Source organism: Folsomia candida, unplaced genomic scaffold, assembly GCF_002217175.1.
Source record: "Folsomia candida strain VU population unplaced genomic scaffold, ASM221717v1 Fcan01_Sc001, whole genome shotgun sequence".
NCBI lineage: Eukaryota > Metazoa > Arthropoda > Collembola > Entomobryomorpha > Isotomidae > Folsomia > Folsomia candida.
This window is the reverse complement of record NW_019091193.1, coordinates 23,032,261-23,045,357: the sequence shown is the minus strand read 5'-3', so window position 1 is coordinate 23,045,357 and position 13,097 is coordinate 23,032,261. Positions and strand designations below refer to the sequence as shown.

Sequence of the window (13,097 nt, the reverse complement as noted above, 5' to 3'; positions counted from 1 at the left end):
GATATGGTAAAAGTTTTATACCCAAAATGACTTTTTATTTTATTTTACGCACTGATGGCTGATTTGGTGAAATTGGATTTCGTTAAATTGCGAGTATATGAACAATTAAAAATGTAATTGGACTTTGTAATCATTCCTTGTCTAGATGTGTATTGACTTCAATATAAAGATTTACCTTTATAGTCAAGAAATAAAACTTTTGGTTGGTATTTTTCTTTCCAAAGCTGTAGTTACGTTTAAGCTTTAACCTTACATAGGAACATATTTAAGACGCACGTACTCGTACTCACGTCACGTCAACCTTCACAAATCCAGTATTGAGTGTACCACCCATATAACATAATTTGGGAGACTTGTTAAAACTCTTGGATTATGTAAAAGCCGTGAGATTTTTGTTCGTACCACATTAAAGAGAATTTTCGTGTTGGTAAGATATTTAAAGAAAATTTTGAGCCACTCCTACGAACTGTCATATCCATCCACATGCATTGCGATAACTCGCTCAAAACTTATCTGATGGCCTTGAAATTTTTTACATGTATGTATACTTACATAATATATACATATATCTATATTTTTCATAATATGTATTTACAAGTTATGTAAGAGATTATCAAATCTTATAAATGGTCTAGAGAAAGAGAAACCTGTAATTTGATGTAAAGATGCAAATTCACACTAGATGTAACAAGATGCATGATAAAAAAATTTTTCATAGGACCCAGTCGTTTGACCGATATTTGCCAAATGAGTTTGGTTACCAAATTGACGTTGCGCCCTTAGGTGAAACAGCTAGCCAAAGGTGTATATATTTGTAAATATCTAATTATATATAGTCTTAATTAAATATATCAAAAATTCATGCTTCTCGAGCTCACATGGACAATTTCGTCAAAGAATTGTTTGATTTAATTTAAAGGGAAACATGTCTCGAAAATTTGAAAACTTTTTTGACATTATAAACAAAGAAAAACTACAATAGGAAGAATTTCTTACTAGGATTATCCTTTAAAAAATTACAACGGGACAAGAATGTAGTGAAGAAAGTGGATAGAAAAAGTTTTCAGTTTACACAAAAAAGTTTCACTCTTGGGGAAATGTAGTGTCATGTGGAATTGTGCATGACTGGCTTCTCCTCAGCCAACTACTTGTTGTTAACTACTCTTCCAAAAATAACATAAATATATATGATCACATTATTTTTACAGAAATTGAGCCGCGACAGGACAGGAGTGCGCAAAAACAGGACAAATTAATCCCAGGGAACGCAAAGTTAAGATTTTTTTTTACAAAAGTGATGTATTTGAACGAATCCTTCTCAACCCAACTAAAAAGCACAAGTTTTGACAGCATCGGTTTTTTAAGAAACGAAAAGTAGAGAAAAAATGTACAACGAAGACGATTTTCATTCTGCCATAGACAAATGAAACTTATGTAATTTAAGACAAAAGTCAACTTTGTCATGTTGATGTTGGACCCTATCCATGTTTTTTTATGTTTATGTATGTCACTGCCGGATTGGGTAAAAGGCATGGGGCGTCCGATGGTGGCATCTTTATGAGACCGTGTTTGTCTCTGAATGTGTACGGTGGAGAGAGGGCCTCAGGATTTTATGACCTATTGCGATTTACTGCGGTGGCTGAAGTTGTAAAGATGACACGGACGAGGGATGGGTCGATTTAGTCGTGCTCACAATCTATCCATGAATTGAATTTGATACTCGACACATTAATATTTTACGAGCCGGGAAGGTTTCCAATATTCTTGTAGATTTTCCATCCCCATCGAATTTTTTGTTCCAGTTTTGGTACCAAACAAGGTTATATGTAGAAGCAACCAATTTTGCCTCTCTGATTTTGGAAAACGAACGAAAATGACGGACCTATATTTACAATAGCCGAAGGAAAGTACACGCAGGTAGACCTTCCTGTTGGCTTATTTATTGAAGTTGACGTAAAGTGATGGGAAAGAAAGAAGTTGAAGTTTGAAGAGTCGTTCTTCCTTTTTTCTTACGCGGAGGTCCCTCTGGAAAACTAAAAAATTCTTTTGATCAACTTTTCCAACTCGGAAAAGTGAATTCAATGGATGTATATTTGCCGTGCCTTGGTGGACGGATCCTCGAGGTGGATGAGACGAGTGCGACTGACAGACTGACTTAAGTGGAACGGACAGTATAATGGAAAAGTGTTTCATCTGCGGAAGGATTAAGTGGAAAGGCGTGAAATTGAGATGGAGAAAGTACGGGAAATAATATGCACTGTATCATTAAATCGGCCTATTGTGCAACTCGTGTAGGTGTCTAAAATTCAGGCGGTGTTAAGCAAGAGTGATTTATCATTTATCATGGTAAGTTGTAATTGAAAGAAAAATGAATTTATGAAAGTTAAAAAACAGTCTGCCTCTTTCCTGTTACTTGATCGTCTTAAATAAGAAATGTGTGTCAGTGATGATAATATTTTCCTTTTATCGATCAAGATCAACAAAAATCCATCTCCTGACATGATCGTACGATTTGATGTGACGCATCTTTTTTGGTGTCCGTGCATACACAAATACAGATAAATACATACATACACCATACAATGCTAACAATGCATTCATGTCACACAAACTACGCCACGAAATGAAGTTAAATCAGTCTTTGCTTTATAAAATTCTCGTGTCATGTTTACCCAACATGACCCAATGCTCATGTTTGTATTATTACAGAAGACCAACATAAATAATAATAGTCAAACATTTTTTGTGGTCCATTTTTCAACCCTTATAATTCCACACAGCCTCATTATCGCATGACTCCAGTACTGATTCCATCACGGAGTGCATATATATTTTAGTTTGTAGATATTTAGATATTCAATCCAGCTGTTATATGGTCGGTCATATTCTTATTTAAGGTTACGCAAGCCTGGTCTGGAGATATAGTTTTCATCCAAGTTCAATGAGTTACTGATTGTGAGTGGCAGTTCCTAGTTAGTTACGTTTCCAGTTGATAAGATAACCACACATAAACAGTCTTAACTTAATATTCATTCAGCCTTTTGAACATGTATTAACTTATGGTTGACGCTCAAGAAGATAAAGTTGCGCAACCATTCTTACAAATGGCAGATAAGGTCTTTTCCCTATAGACTTACGACGAAGGGCAGTGACATTGTGGCGAAAATAATTAGTCTAACCCAAACTTGTCTCTTCCCATGTGGCAATAAATCTAGTCGTAGTCACTACAATTTAATGAATTTAAATCCCATGTAGATTTCACGAGTTGAAATATTTATTAAAGATTGTGTTAGCCACAAAGCGAAGGAAACTTTGTGCGTCGGAAAGTTGAGGTGGCGAGTGTGGCAGCAAAGTTAAAGCCCCGGAGGGAAAGATCAGTTCCATTTCCATTACGAGATCCATCTCCTCGACCGACTCGACAAACAAATTCCTTTCTCCCTTCAATTTCGAAATGTATAAAATATCCAGCGGTGGAAGGAAAAGGCAGGAAATAAGTCTTGTTGTCGTCTCCGTGGTGGTCTTGACGTGCGGATGGGCGAAGGCATGTGACGATTCGTTACCACCATTTCAAGGATTTGGTGTCTTTCTCGGTGAGTACAACGTGCAGATGAAAATTCTCAAGGCAAACTTCAAACCACAATTTCTTTAGAAACCCAAATTACTTGAAATTCAGAGTTCGTTTTAGGCCTTTTAAGATGGCCTTATAGATTTGTCAGGATGTCTGTCTGTCCGTCCGTCTGTCTGTACGCACGATAACTCTCTTTAAACACATTCTATCGACTTGAAATTTTGTACACTTGATCTTAGGGTAAAAAGTAAGGATGAGTTCGAAGATGGGCATGATCGGTCAAGTGGTTGGCCGGTGGGGGTCTTTTCCACCCAAATGTGTTGCCCTTAACTACCAAGATGGTATTAATGCCATCTTAAAAGGCCCCGCAAAGTTGCTTGGAGTAGGTTTTTTTAGTAAAATGTAACTCAGTCTTAATACAAATTAAATACCGAACTGCTTATTTACACAGAGCATTGCGTTAGCACAGGTCACGTGGCCGTGCAGCATCCAAAACTTTAATGCATTCAGACAGAATTTCTTTTCTTTATTTCACAGGCGCTGTCGGCCACTTTGCCAGTTCCCCCAAGGACACCGTTGACCAAGTTGTTGATCGAGTCTACTCCGACTTGGGCATTAGGTATGGACGGACATTATTTGCGATTCACCTCAAAAGCGGACTATTTTATTTATCTGGGTTTTGTTAAAAGTTGACGAATTTCTATAAATATATGCATATTTAGCGTTATAAAGTGGCAAAAATGGTATCATTTAAACTTTTCTTTTAAAGCCACATATGTACCTGGTAAAAATCTTCTAATCGGTCTAGCCTGTAAAGTAAGCATAGTGGTGAAACTCATAAAGGAGAAGCTGTTGGTTGGACCTTGCAGAGTAATGTATAGCATTTTAGTGAGGATTGTGGTCATACAGTTGGATAACAGAACAACAACCCGGAATTCATTTACTCTTATCGATCCACCAACCCGATTTCTGTTAGTAAGTAAGTTGGTTTGTTAGTTAGGTCAGAACATTGTCGGGATTGTCCCACATTGCAAGGTTATGTAATTCAATAGCAGTCTTCTTGATTGCAGTCTAGGACAAAATGCATGCAAGAAGTTCCACTGCTGTGTGCTGTGGTCAGTTACGTGTCGATATGTAGAACATTAGACCCATGAGATCTTGACTTCGGAAATGAATAGCATATTGATTGCTAAAATATATACAAGTCAACAAAGATGTCTAACTTGAATTCAGAGCAAACCTTCTACTTTGTTATCTAGACATTACCGGATTTCGTATGAATCTCAGTTTTCACCCGAACCCAACAACTACACAATTTCCTGTTCACTCTCACGTTTTGCATGTACCTGGATTCAACTTTTGGACACGATTTCAAAGTATGACAAGGAAAATGATAAAATTTCTGTAATTGCATCCATTTGGAGTCCACCCCATTACATGAAAAATCCAATCCTGAACACCTTAAAGGAATCTCATGAGCAAGATTTTTACTATTTCATCAAAAATATCACAGAAATAATTAAACAACAGTTTAACGTAAGAACCAACTTTGGCGAATTATCTTTTAAATTGTGACACGGTTTTAGCAAGTAATTTAATTTATAGGGCCTCCAAATTGAAAAAGTATCGCCAGTGAATGAGCCCGAAAATATTGTGGCCAGTTGGGAACATACAAATATGATGCCCAGCCAGGTTCGTTTATTTTAATGGAAAATGAGATTGCTTCATTCAATTGCGACTACATATTTTTTGATCTAATTAAATGAATATCTTTTGGCAGTTGTGCCGCATGGTGAAAGCAATGAATGATTCTTTGGTGTCGCTATGCCCCGAAAATTCCTACTATTGGATGTCTGAACTATACGCCAATTACACTGATGAGGAATCTGGGATTAGTTGTCGAGATAGTTGCGACACGTTTGCGACCCATGGATACACCTTAGACATTGGTACGTAGATACTTAATTATCGTTATAGTTTTTGATACTAAAAAAAATGTGCGTTCCTTGTGTCAGATTATTGGTCTCCATATCGGCTCTACGCGTATTATGATCCTGGGAAGTATTCTCGCTTCACTTCCAAGCCAATTTGGCTGACGGAAGTGAGTTCGACCTTTCCACGGCTTCCCACAGTCGCCAATCAGCTCAAAGAAGGACTCGACCTTGCTACAAACATCGTAAATTTCGTAGGAACCAGTTGCGTTCAACGCTACTATTTTTGGTCAATGTATACGGACAGCGACTCTGGAGAAAGTTTAATTTGGGGAAATTTTAGCGAAAACTCGACGCTGGCTGGAGACCATGTGTTCTACTACCCGAAAACGTACCACATCTATAAACACTTTACTAAGGCCAGTTTCGGTGGGGATAAGTATATCAAGGACTGCAAAATACGCCTTGATCCGATTTCCTCGTCGAATTCGCAAGAGGAGCAGCTATGTCTTAAATTTGCTGACAAGATAAACAATACAAGTATCACAGTATTTCTGAACAAGGGCGATGATCATGTTAAACTTGAAGGTGCCTCTTGTGTGTCAAGTTCTACGTTGTGTTGCACCGCACAGGAATTTGATTGGTGGTGCACTGCAGTGGATGACGAACCAATAATTTTGCCCAAAAAATCAGTTTGTTCCTGCCAAACACGACTGGATGACAACAGTGAATTTATTGCTAGTTCTGATATATTTTCTAATGAAGTATAAAACTATTGTTATTTGTTATTACAATTTTTGAACTTTTAACCTGACGAATATTTATACGAACCTGTATATAAACCTGTTACAATCAACAATTACGAAGACCCAATTGCGTATGTCTCTACATAGATATGTAAATAGATCAGGTTGACAATAATTGAATTCTTTTAGTCACGCAAGCAACCAGTTTAATCACATCATTCGGACGATGAGAGTTTGACCACAAAGCGAAAATTGTGCCATGAAGTCGAGATTGCATTTGTAGGGATCAATCTCCATGTCCATTTGCATCCACATGTTCAGACTCCATGCATACCTACTCGATACAAAAATTCAATTGGAATTTCTCTTTCGTCTTTTTCCACATGGTAAATTATGCAAGCTTTTCTGTACAGATACACTTTGTTCGTTGGTCATGTCATGTGGTTGACTTCCGTTCAGGGCTACGCATGAACGAGCCAAAACCGCATATTAAATTTCAGATTATATTTGATTGGCTCTGCTTTCTCTTCGTCGTCCACACTCATGAAATTGATAAGACCAGGGGCAGGAGTAATCTGATGTATGCACAGGCATTATTTTCACACTCTCGGTCCTCAGAGTCTCGCTTGCATAAAATGTGGACAAGATTGGACAACACGTGCCTTGCATAATATGCACAACGTCAATACACATGCTCTCAATGGCAACTGATCGAGTGTATACATATGAAATAAGCGCAGAATGAGGACAAGGACCCAACCTGTGGATAAAATGGATTTTCAAGATGCCACGTTATTCACGAGAAAGCTGCTTTCACCCACACACGACTCGCTCGACACGAATGAATAAAATGGGGAAATCCATTCGTGATTATGAATGATATTCTGATCTTATCATCCTCACCACGCAAGTGTGCACATCTGATTTAGTCATATCCCCTCGGAGCGATCCTTCCTAGAATAATACTTAATTCCACGCAAATATTTTGCACAAGAACAATGGTAACTGATTCCGCAATTTGCATCTCTAGACCAGAATAAATGAGGCGTAGAAAATAGTCGCAAAATTGTGGATAAGAAGCATACGTACGATGCATGAGATTTCCAACATCCGTGGTCGCATTTAATTTTTCACTTGGATGAACTTTGAGTTTGAGTAAATATTTGTTTGGGCAGATGCCCGAAATAAAGTAAAATAAAATTTTATGATGGGTGGATGGACAATTGGCGACGACGACGACAATTTTCTTGTCACTGCTCAGAGTGGGTGGATCTGCTGTTTCGGCTGACTTGACCAATTACTCCGAATTTGACGCAGGCCTAAATCCTTTTATATGGATATTCGTCCAGTTGGTCAGACCACATCATTGTCGACGACTGCTGTAAATAAATGGAATGTACAGCCCCTGGTTCATGGGAAGTGAAAATGGTTTTTCCGGATGTTATTGTTGTTGTGTTTTCTTTGTTGGACAAAGTGATCTGGCTTTAGTAATCGTGATCTATCAGTAGCTTGTCTAGTTGGATGATGCTTTAGCCTTTGGGACTGTCAGTCAATAATGAAATATAAATGCGTGACATGACTTTCACCATATTTGCTCCAGGGATGAAAACATGTTTTCAATTTAGGATATTAATATTCAAATATCTAATAATAAATACGCTCTTGTAGGCTGGGAGCTCTAATCGGACTAAATTTATATGAAAAGCAAAGTTACTGCGAGTAAACTAAAATCTCTCCAGAATTGGGAGGCAATGGAAATAAATGTCTTGTGCGATCAACAGTTTGCTCTCTCGGGATTGAGGGAGTTGGAGGATTAACAAATTATTTATCCATCAGAATTAATTGCTCAGCCAATGCTGAGTCTGTCCTCCGCAGACTTGGAACACTGACCATGACGTTTTCGAGTGTATAATCCAATGACCATCTGCAACATGCCCTTTGTTGATAAATAACCTCCAAGGACAACCTCATTAAAGAAAATAAGCAAATGTTTACCTAACATTTTCAAAAGCGGGATTAACATAGATATTTTTGGACAAACATTTTTGATTAAATAATGTTGACTGTTGATAATGCCATACCAGTTTCCTTTGGATGCTCATTTTCAATTTTTTAACACAAGTTACATTTTATGTATGTATGTACCACTAAATCTACAAATGCATAAAATGCATAAAATAAACACGACAGTTGTGATCATATTGACTTCGCAAAATTCTAAAGTTGTGAAAAAATTTATCTGTCAACAACTTAAAGTAAATGATAATCTAGCAGTGCAGCCACTATCTCAACAAAATTGGCCTTATGCACACTCACTCCTCCACACTCCAATCTCTAAGTCCGTCTTTTCGTGCATTATTAAAAGAAGAATGCACATAAAAAGTCGGGACCTTTTTTACGACCCCCTCATAAAACAATAGCTGACCATATGTGCCAATCTTCCTCTATTAAGTAATTCCTATTTTCACTCAATTTGCTTTTATGACTGATAAATGACGCCATGGCCTGGCTGCGTCTCACATCATCTCAGCCTTGTTCTCTGCATGATTACAAAAAGTCCCCTTTTTTACTGGCGGCACATTCTCCACCCTGACCTTGCTTGTCTCCATCATCTGCATCTCATCTCATGCCTAAAAAGCCTCCCAGAGCCGTCGTTATCTGCCTCCACACACTTCGGAGCACATTGTGCAACCCTGCAGGGACGCGTAGATAGCAAATAATTATTGGTTTTTCTCAAACATGTTGAAGTGGATGTGAGCCAAGAATGATGATGACGATGAAATACTAATTCACGACCCATTGAGTCCATATTCATCCGGGTTATTGCTACACACGATACTCTCAAGTCTTCTTGGAGTGGGCCGAAATCCAACAAGCCTGGAAAATGCATTTATATAGCTTACACTTAACGGGGGGTGGCTTATTGCCCTTTTCTGCACTCGCGTCTCAACTGCCACGCCGTGTCATTATTTTGTATTCATTATAAACTCAGCCAGTATACGTGCCAAACTAGGTAATAATTTCACCCAAGAAAAATGCCCACCGTTTTCTTTGCAATTTCGCCATCCCACAAAAGTTATATTAATATGTGAGAATGTTCAGTAAATAACTTGGGGGAAAGGCCAAGGAGACAGTTATGGCTCCATTAGCCCTCGCATTTAATAACCATTACACCATAACTGCACATTCGTACGCTGCAATTTTCTCGGATCAAATATCGTTTGGTGATAAAGTGCACATGTGGACAATTTCCGCATTCCATTTATTTAACTGGGGATTAATAAATGCATAGCATTCTCTCCGGCAGATTGAAATAATGTCTGGATTTTATGAGTATCAAAAAAATTAACGCTCTGGGTCAATATGTTGTAGAAACTCTAAATGCAAACTTTAAGGGGAATCTTGAAAAAATAATGTTTCAACAGCCTAAGTTTTCCAATATGATTATTGTCATAGTTCTAAAACACACGGAAGTTGGTATCAACTTGATTCAATAAGTACAATGCGCATTAAATACGCTGACATACATGTTATGCACATATGTACACACATATTCGAACATATCATGTGCTTATCTTGTTTTGGTAAACGTTCTCTAATTGAACCTGACATTTCTTTATTGTCATGAAATATGTAAGGCTTGTTGCAATTATGTATGTCCATGTGCTCAATTATAGAAGACCAAATGATGATAAAAACCAGGAAGAGAACTAATTCTGGAAAATGTCGCATTATATCAAATATTTAGAGCACTAGCTGGCAAACAAAGTGGATAAGGACGAAGAACTGCTTTTAGTATCACATAATCACACGTTTTATGAGAACATAAAAATTTTATATCCCAACCTTTGGCACATTCTCAGCCCTATTGATGTAGCCACTTGGTCCTAAGTTTGCTAATCAGAATCCAAACTATCCCAGGAATTTGTTTATATGTGTAAAGCATGTTCCACATTACTGTTTGTTCTGAAACAATTAAGAAACTGTACAGCAAGAATTAGTTGAACAATTGGAATAAAATCAAAGAACAACTCAGGTGCATCCAATACTCAGACCCTCAGTGTGGAAAAAGATGTTCAATATTCGTGAAAACAACTTAAAAAGAAGTAAAATATTATCAGAGGATGGTTTTATAACTATTCTTAATTAGTTTTATTTATTATAAATAAATGTGCGCAAAGGAAAGTGTTTAAATTGAAATAATGCTGCATAGATTATTTTATTTTTTATTCCCGACGAAGAAAGCAAATTTGCTTCTATCAGTCTTGTGTCTATTTATTACGACACAGGTTGTACTGAAAATCTGTCCCACTCAACTAGATCACTTGTTATATAATGCAACATACATATATGTTAAGCATGTTATCCTTTATTGATTATCGGAAGCATAAATATTGCCACCGTACTGAATTTTGGCAAGTTTGATAGTGCACAATTAATTACGTGCATAAAGTAGGACGACAATGTTTTATCACAAACTTAATATTGTCAGATAAAATCTTAATCCAATCAAACAGTTGACAGTCGATAAGAATTATCCAGCAGTTTTTTGATTAGACCATTTTCATTGTTGATCACGGTTCGTTTAACCCATTCCTTCCCTTCCTTGCAAATAATAATTAGATTTCCTAATTGCTAGATGATTTTGGAAGGAGGGCTACAGGACTTTGTCACGTGCATATTTTTTGCCATGGTTGCATCCGTCTTATGTAAGAAATTCGTCCATTTATTCACAAGAAGTCTTCGCAGGTACATATTTCCATAAAATATTTGTATTCGTATGTTATTGTGCAGAAGGTACACTAAACAAATCTGAAAATTTAGAGTAATCTTCGTGACAAATCTGTAAATAGCGTACGGTCCTCACATTCTAAAACTCTCACGGGACAAAATAGAAAATTAGGAATTATTCACATTGGAAAAGTTTACTCCCGCAAAACTAGGTGATGAATAATGAAAGTCGTTGTAGTCACGGAACAAACAAAATATTTCAATATGTCAGAAGCCAATTTAGGTCCAGTCAAAATTTTCCGCAGTATAAAAATGTTTGACTTTCAATATTCCTGAAAGACGAAAAAATTATTTTTGCTTGTACATTTAAAGTGCTTCCATTTGTATCGATTGACATAAAAGCTCAAAGTTTTCGTGGGTTGCATTGCAACACGAAGCAACAAATCTAGATTTCTGAGATCTATTTACATACATATGTATGATCACCGAGAAAACGTTGAGGCAGGCACGTAACACAGGTTTTACCCTTGTCATCTCTAAATTGCATAAGACGTCAACGCCAATCAATCATCCTTGCACATCAATTCCAGCTACCTGCTTTCTCCCGGAATATTTGTTACGACATGTTTCCGCTCTTTAATGTATTTGCCCATGTTACACAAATCAACAACTTAAGTGGAGTACACAATAATAATGATAAAAGGGACTTGAAAGTGTCCAACACTTCTTTGGATATGCCCTCAGTATATCTATTTGGTCATTATCAACAATAATTTGCCAAGTTTGCATACCATTACTTATCTAAATATGAATCTACATACCGCATATGCAAATAAGTATGATTAATAATAGAATTTTTCACAGTCAGAAATTCTAATGTGGTCGTGTAACATACTGAAGTTTACTTTGGCTAAGTTTAGTTCTCCAGTATAGTGTTACGCCGAAACCCACTAATGAGTTGTTCTAATGGTGGCCATGACTTTGGCAAATTGTAGCTATTTGCTAAGTAAGTAACCCTAAGTTATTCCGATCCCAAGATATTCTGAACCCAGTAAAGTTGAAGCAGTTCATCGAATGACGGTATGCATAGCCGTGTTTCTTCATCCAAGGAAACCCAAGGTTGGGGTTCTTGGAGACCTTGTGGGATGAAAGTGTTAAAGCTAAGGAATGTATTTCACTTGGAAATAGTTCCGTTTTAGGGGATGTACATAACTGCATCCCATTTGTTTTTCTGGGTGGGATCTGCTGCCTACGGTACAAGATTTTTTCTGCCCTATCGAATAGGCAATGACACGAATAAATGGCTGGATGCAGATGGGATTGGGTTAGGTAGGAAGTTTAAACGCAAATTTGCCCAAGTATATACGAATTCAGCGTAATGAATTTTGCACTATTTCAGGATCATTACGCAGTAGCTTTGCTTGTACAACATTGTGTACTAACAAAATTTTGGCTTATAAAAAAGACTAGCAAATATATACGGTGAACTTAGGATTAGTTGCGTGAGAATATGTTCTACAATCAATTAGAAACTACTGCTCAGGATCAGATGCATGCATGTCGCATCTGCTGTTGAAGACGCAGCTGCTTTCACCAGACGAGATGGTAACACATTGTAACTGGCAATGACATAATATTTTCCTGCGTGGAAGGACGGGAACCATTTAAATTTTCGTTAACCATATTTCAATTAGCAGATGGCTTCGAAAGACGACTCGTGGATTTTATGGACAATCTAAACGCAATTCGATACACTTGTGAAAGCATTTGAGATTTCTTAACAAGGTTTGCTCATTTTAATGTCCATCCAAGAAAACCTGTTCTTCAACCATAATAGATATTTAGTTTAATTTATAACTTACAAGCCCACACGGAATCCGACTAGAATGTAATATGCATATGTAATGTTTAGCCTGCTTAGCATTTTAATTACCTTATAAATAGGATTAATTCATTAATAAATTTCTACTCTCATGAGACCAACTTTCCTCATCACCATAATTAATGTGGCTGCAATTCAAACTCTCTGGGAGGAGAAATCACTCATTTCTAATATTTTCCACCATGGCTCCTCTTTCTGCTCCATGAATATTCAACACTTCAAAGGGGAGAAAGTGTCAT

General features: G+C 37.1%; 2 protein-coding genes across 3 annotated transcripts in view; one reads left to right on the top strand and one right to left on the bottom strand.

Moving 5' to 3' along the window:
- LOC110844582 overlaps nucleotides 1–13,097 on the bottom strand; it is a 48,822-nt gene that overhangs the window by 17,595 nt on the left and 18,130 nt on the right. The window lies entirely within an intron of this gene.
- On the top strand, nucleotides 2,808–6,367 carry LOC110841806. The gene is made up of 6 exons (XM_022087502.2): nucleotides 2,808–3,590; nucleotides 4,106–4,187; nucleotides 4,828–5,104; nucleotides 5,174–5,260; nucleotides 5,349–5,517; nucleotides 5,584–6,367. Exons 1-6 carry the CDS (start codon nucleotides 3,452–3,454, stop codon nucleotides 6,267–6,269), a joined length of 1,440 nt encoding a protein of 479 aa, XP_021943194.1. The 5' UTR covers nucleotides 2,808–3,451; the 3' UTR covers nucleotides 6,270–6,367.

What these genes read in the sequence shown, in the direction of transcription:
- LOC110841806 (XM_022087502.2), top strand. Translation starts at nt 3,452, where the DNA reads ATGTATAAAATATCCAGCGGTGGAAGGAAAAGGCAGGAAATAAGTCTT. An exon ending in CAAATATGATGCCCAGCCAG is followed by an intron (nt 5,261 to 5,348) that starts GTTCGTTTATTT and finishes ATCTTTTGGCAG; the next exon opens with TTGTGCCGCATGGTGAAAGC. An exon ending in TGGATACACCTTAGACATTG is followed by an intron (nt 5,518 to 5,583) that starts GTACGTAGATAC and finishes TCCTTGTGTCAG; the next exon opens with ATTATTGGTCTCCATATCGG.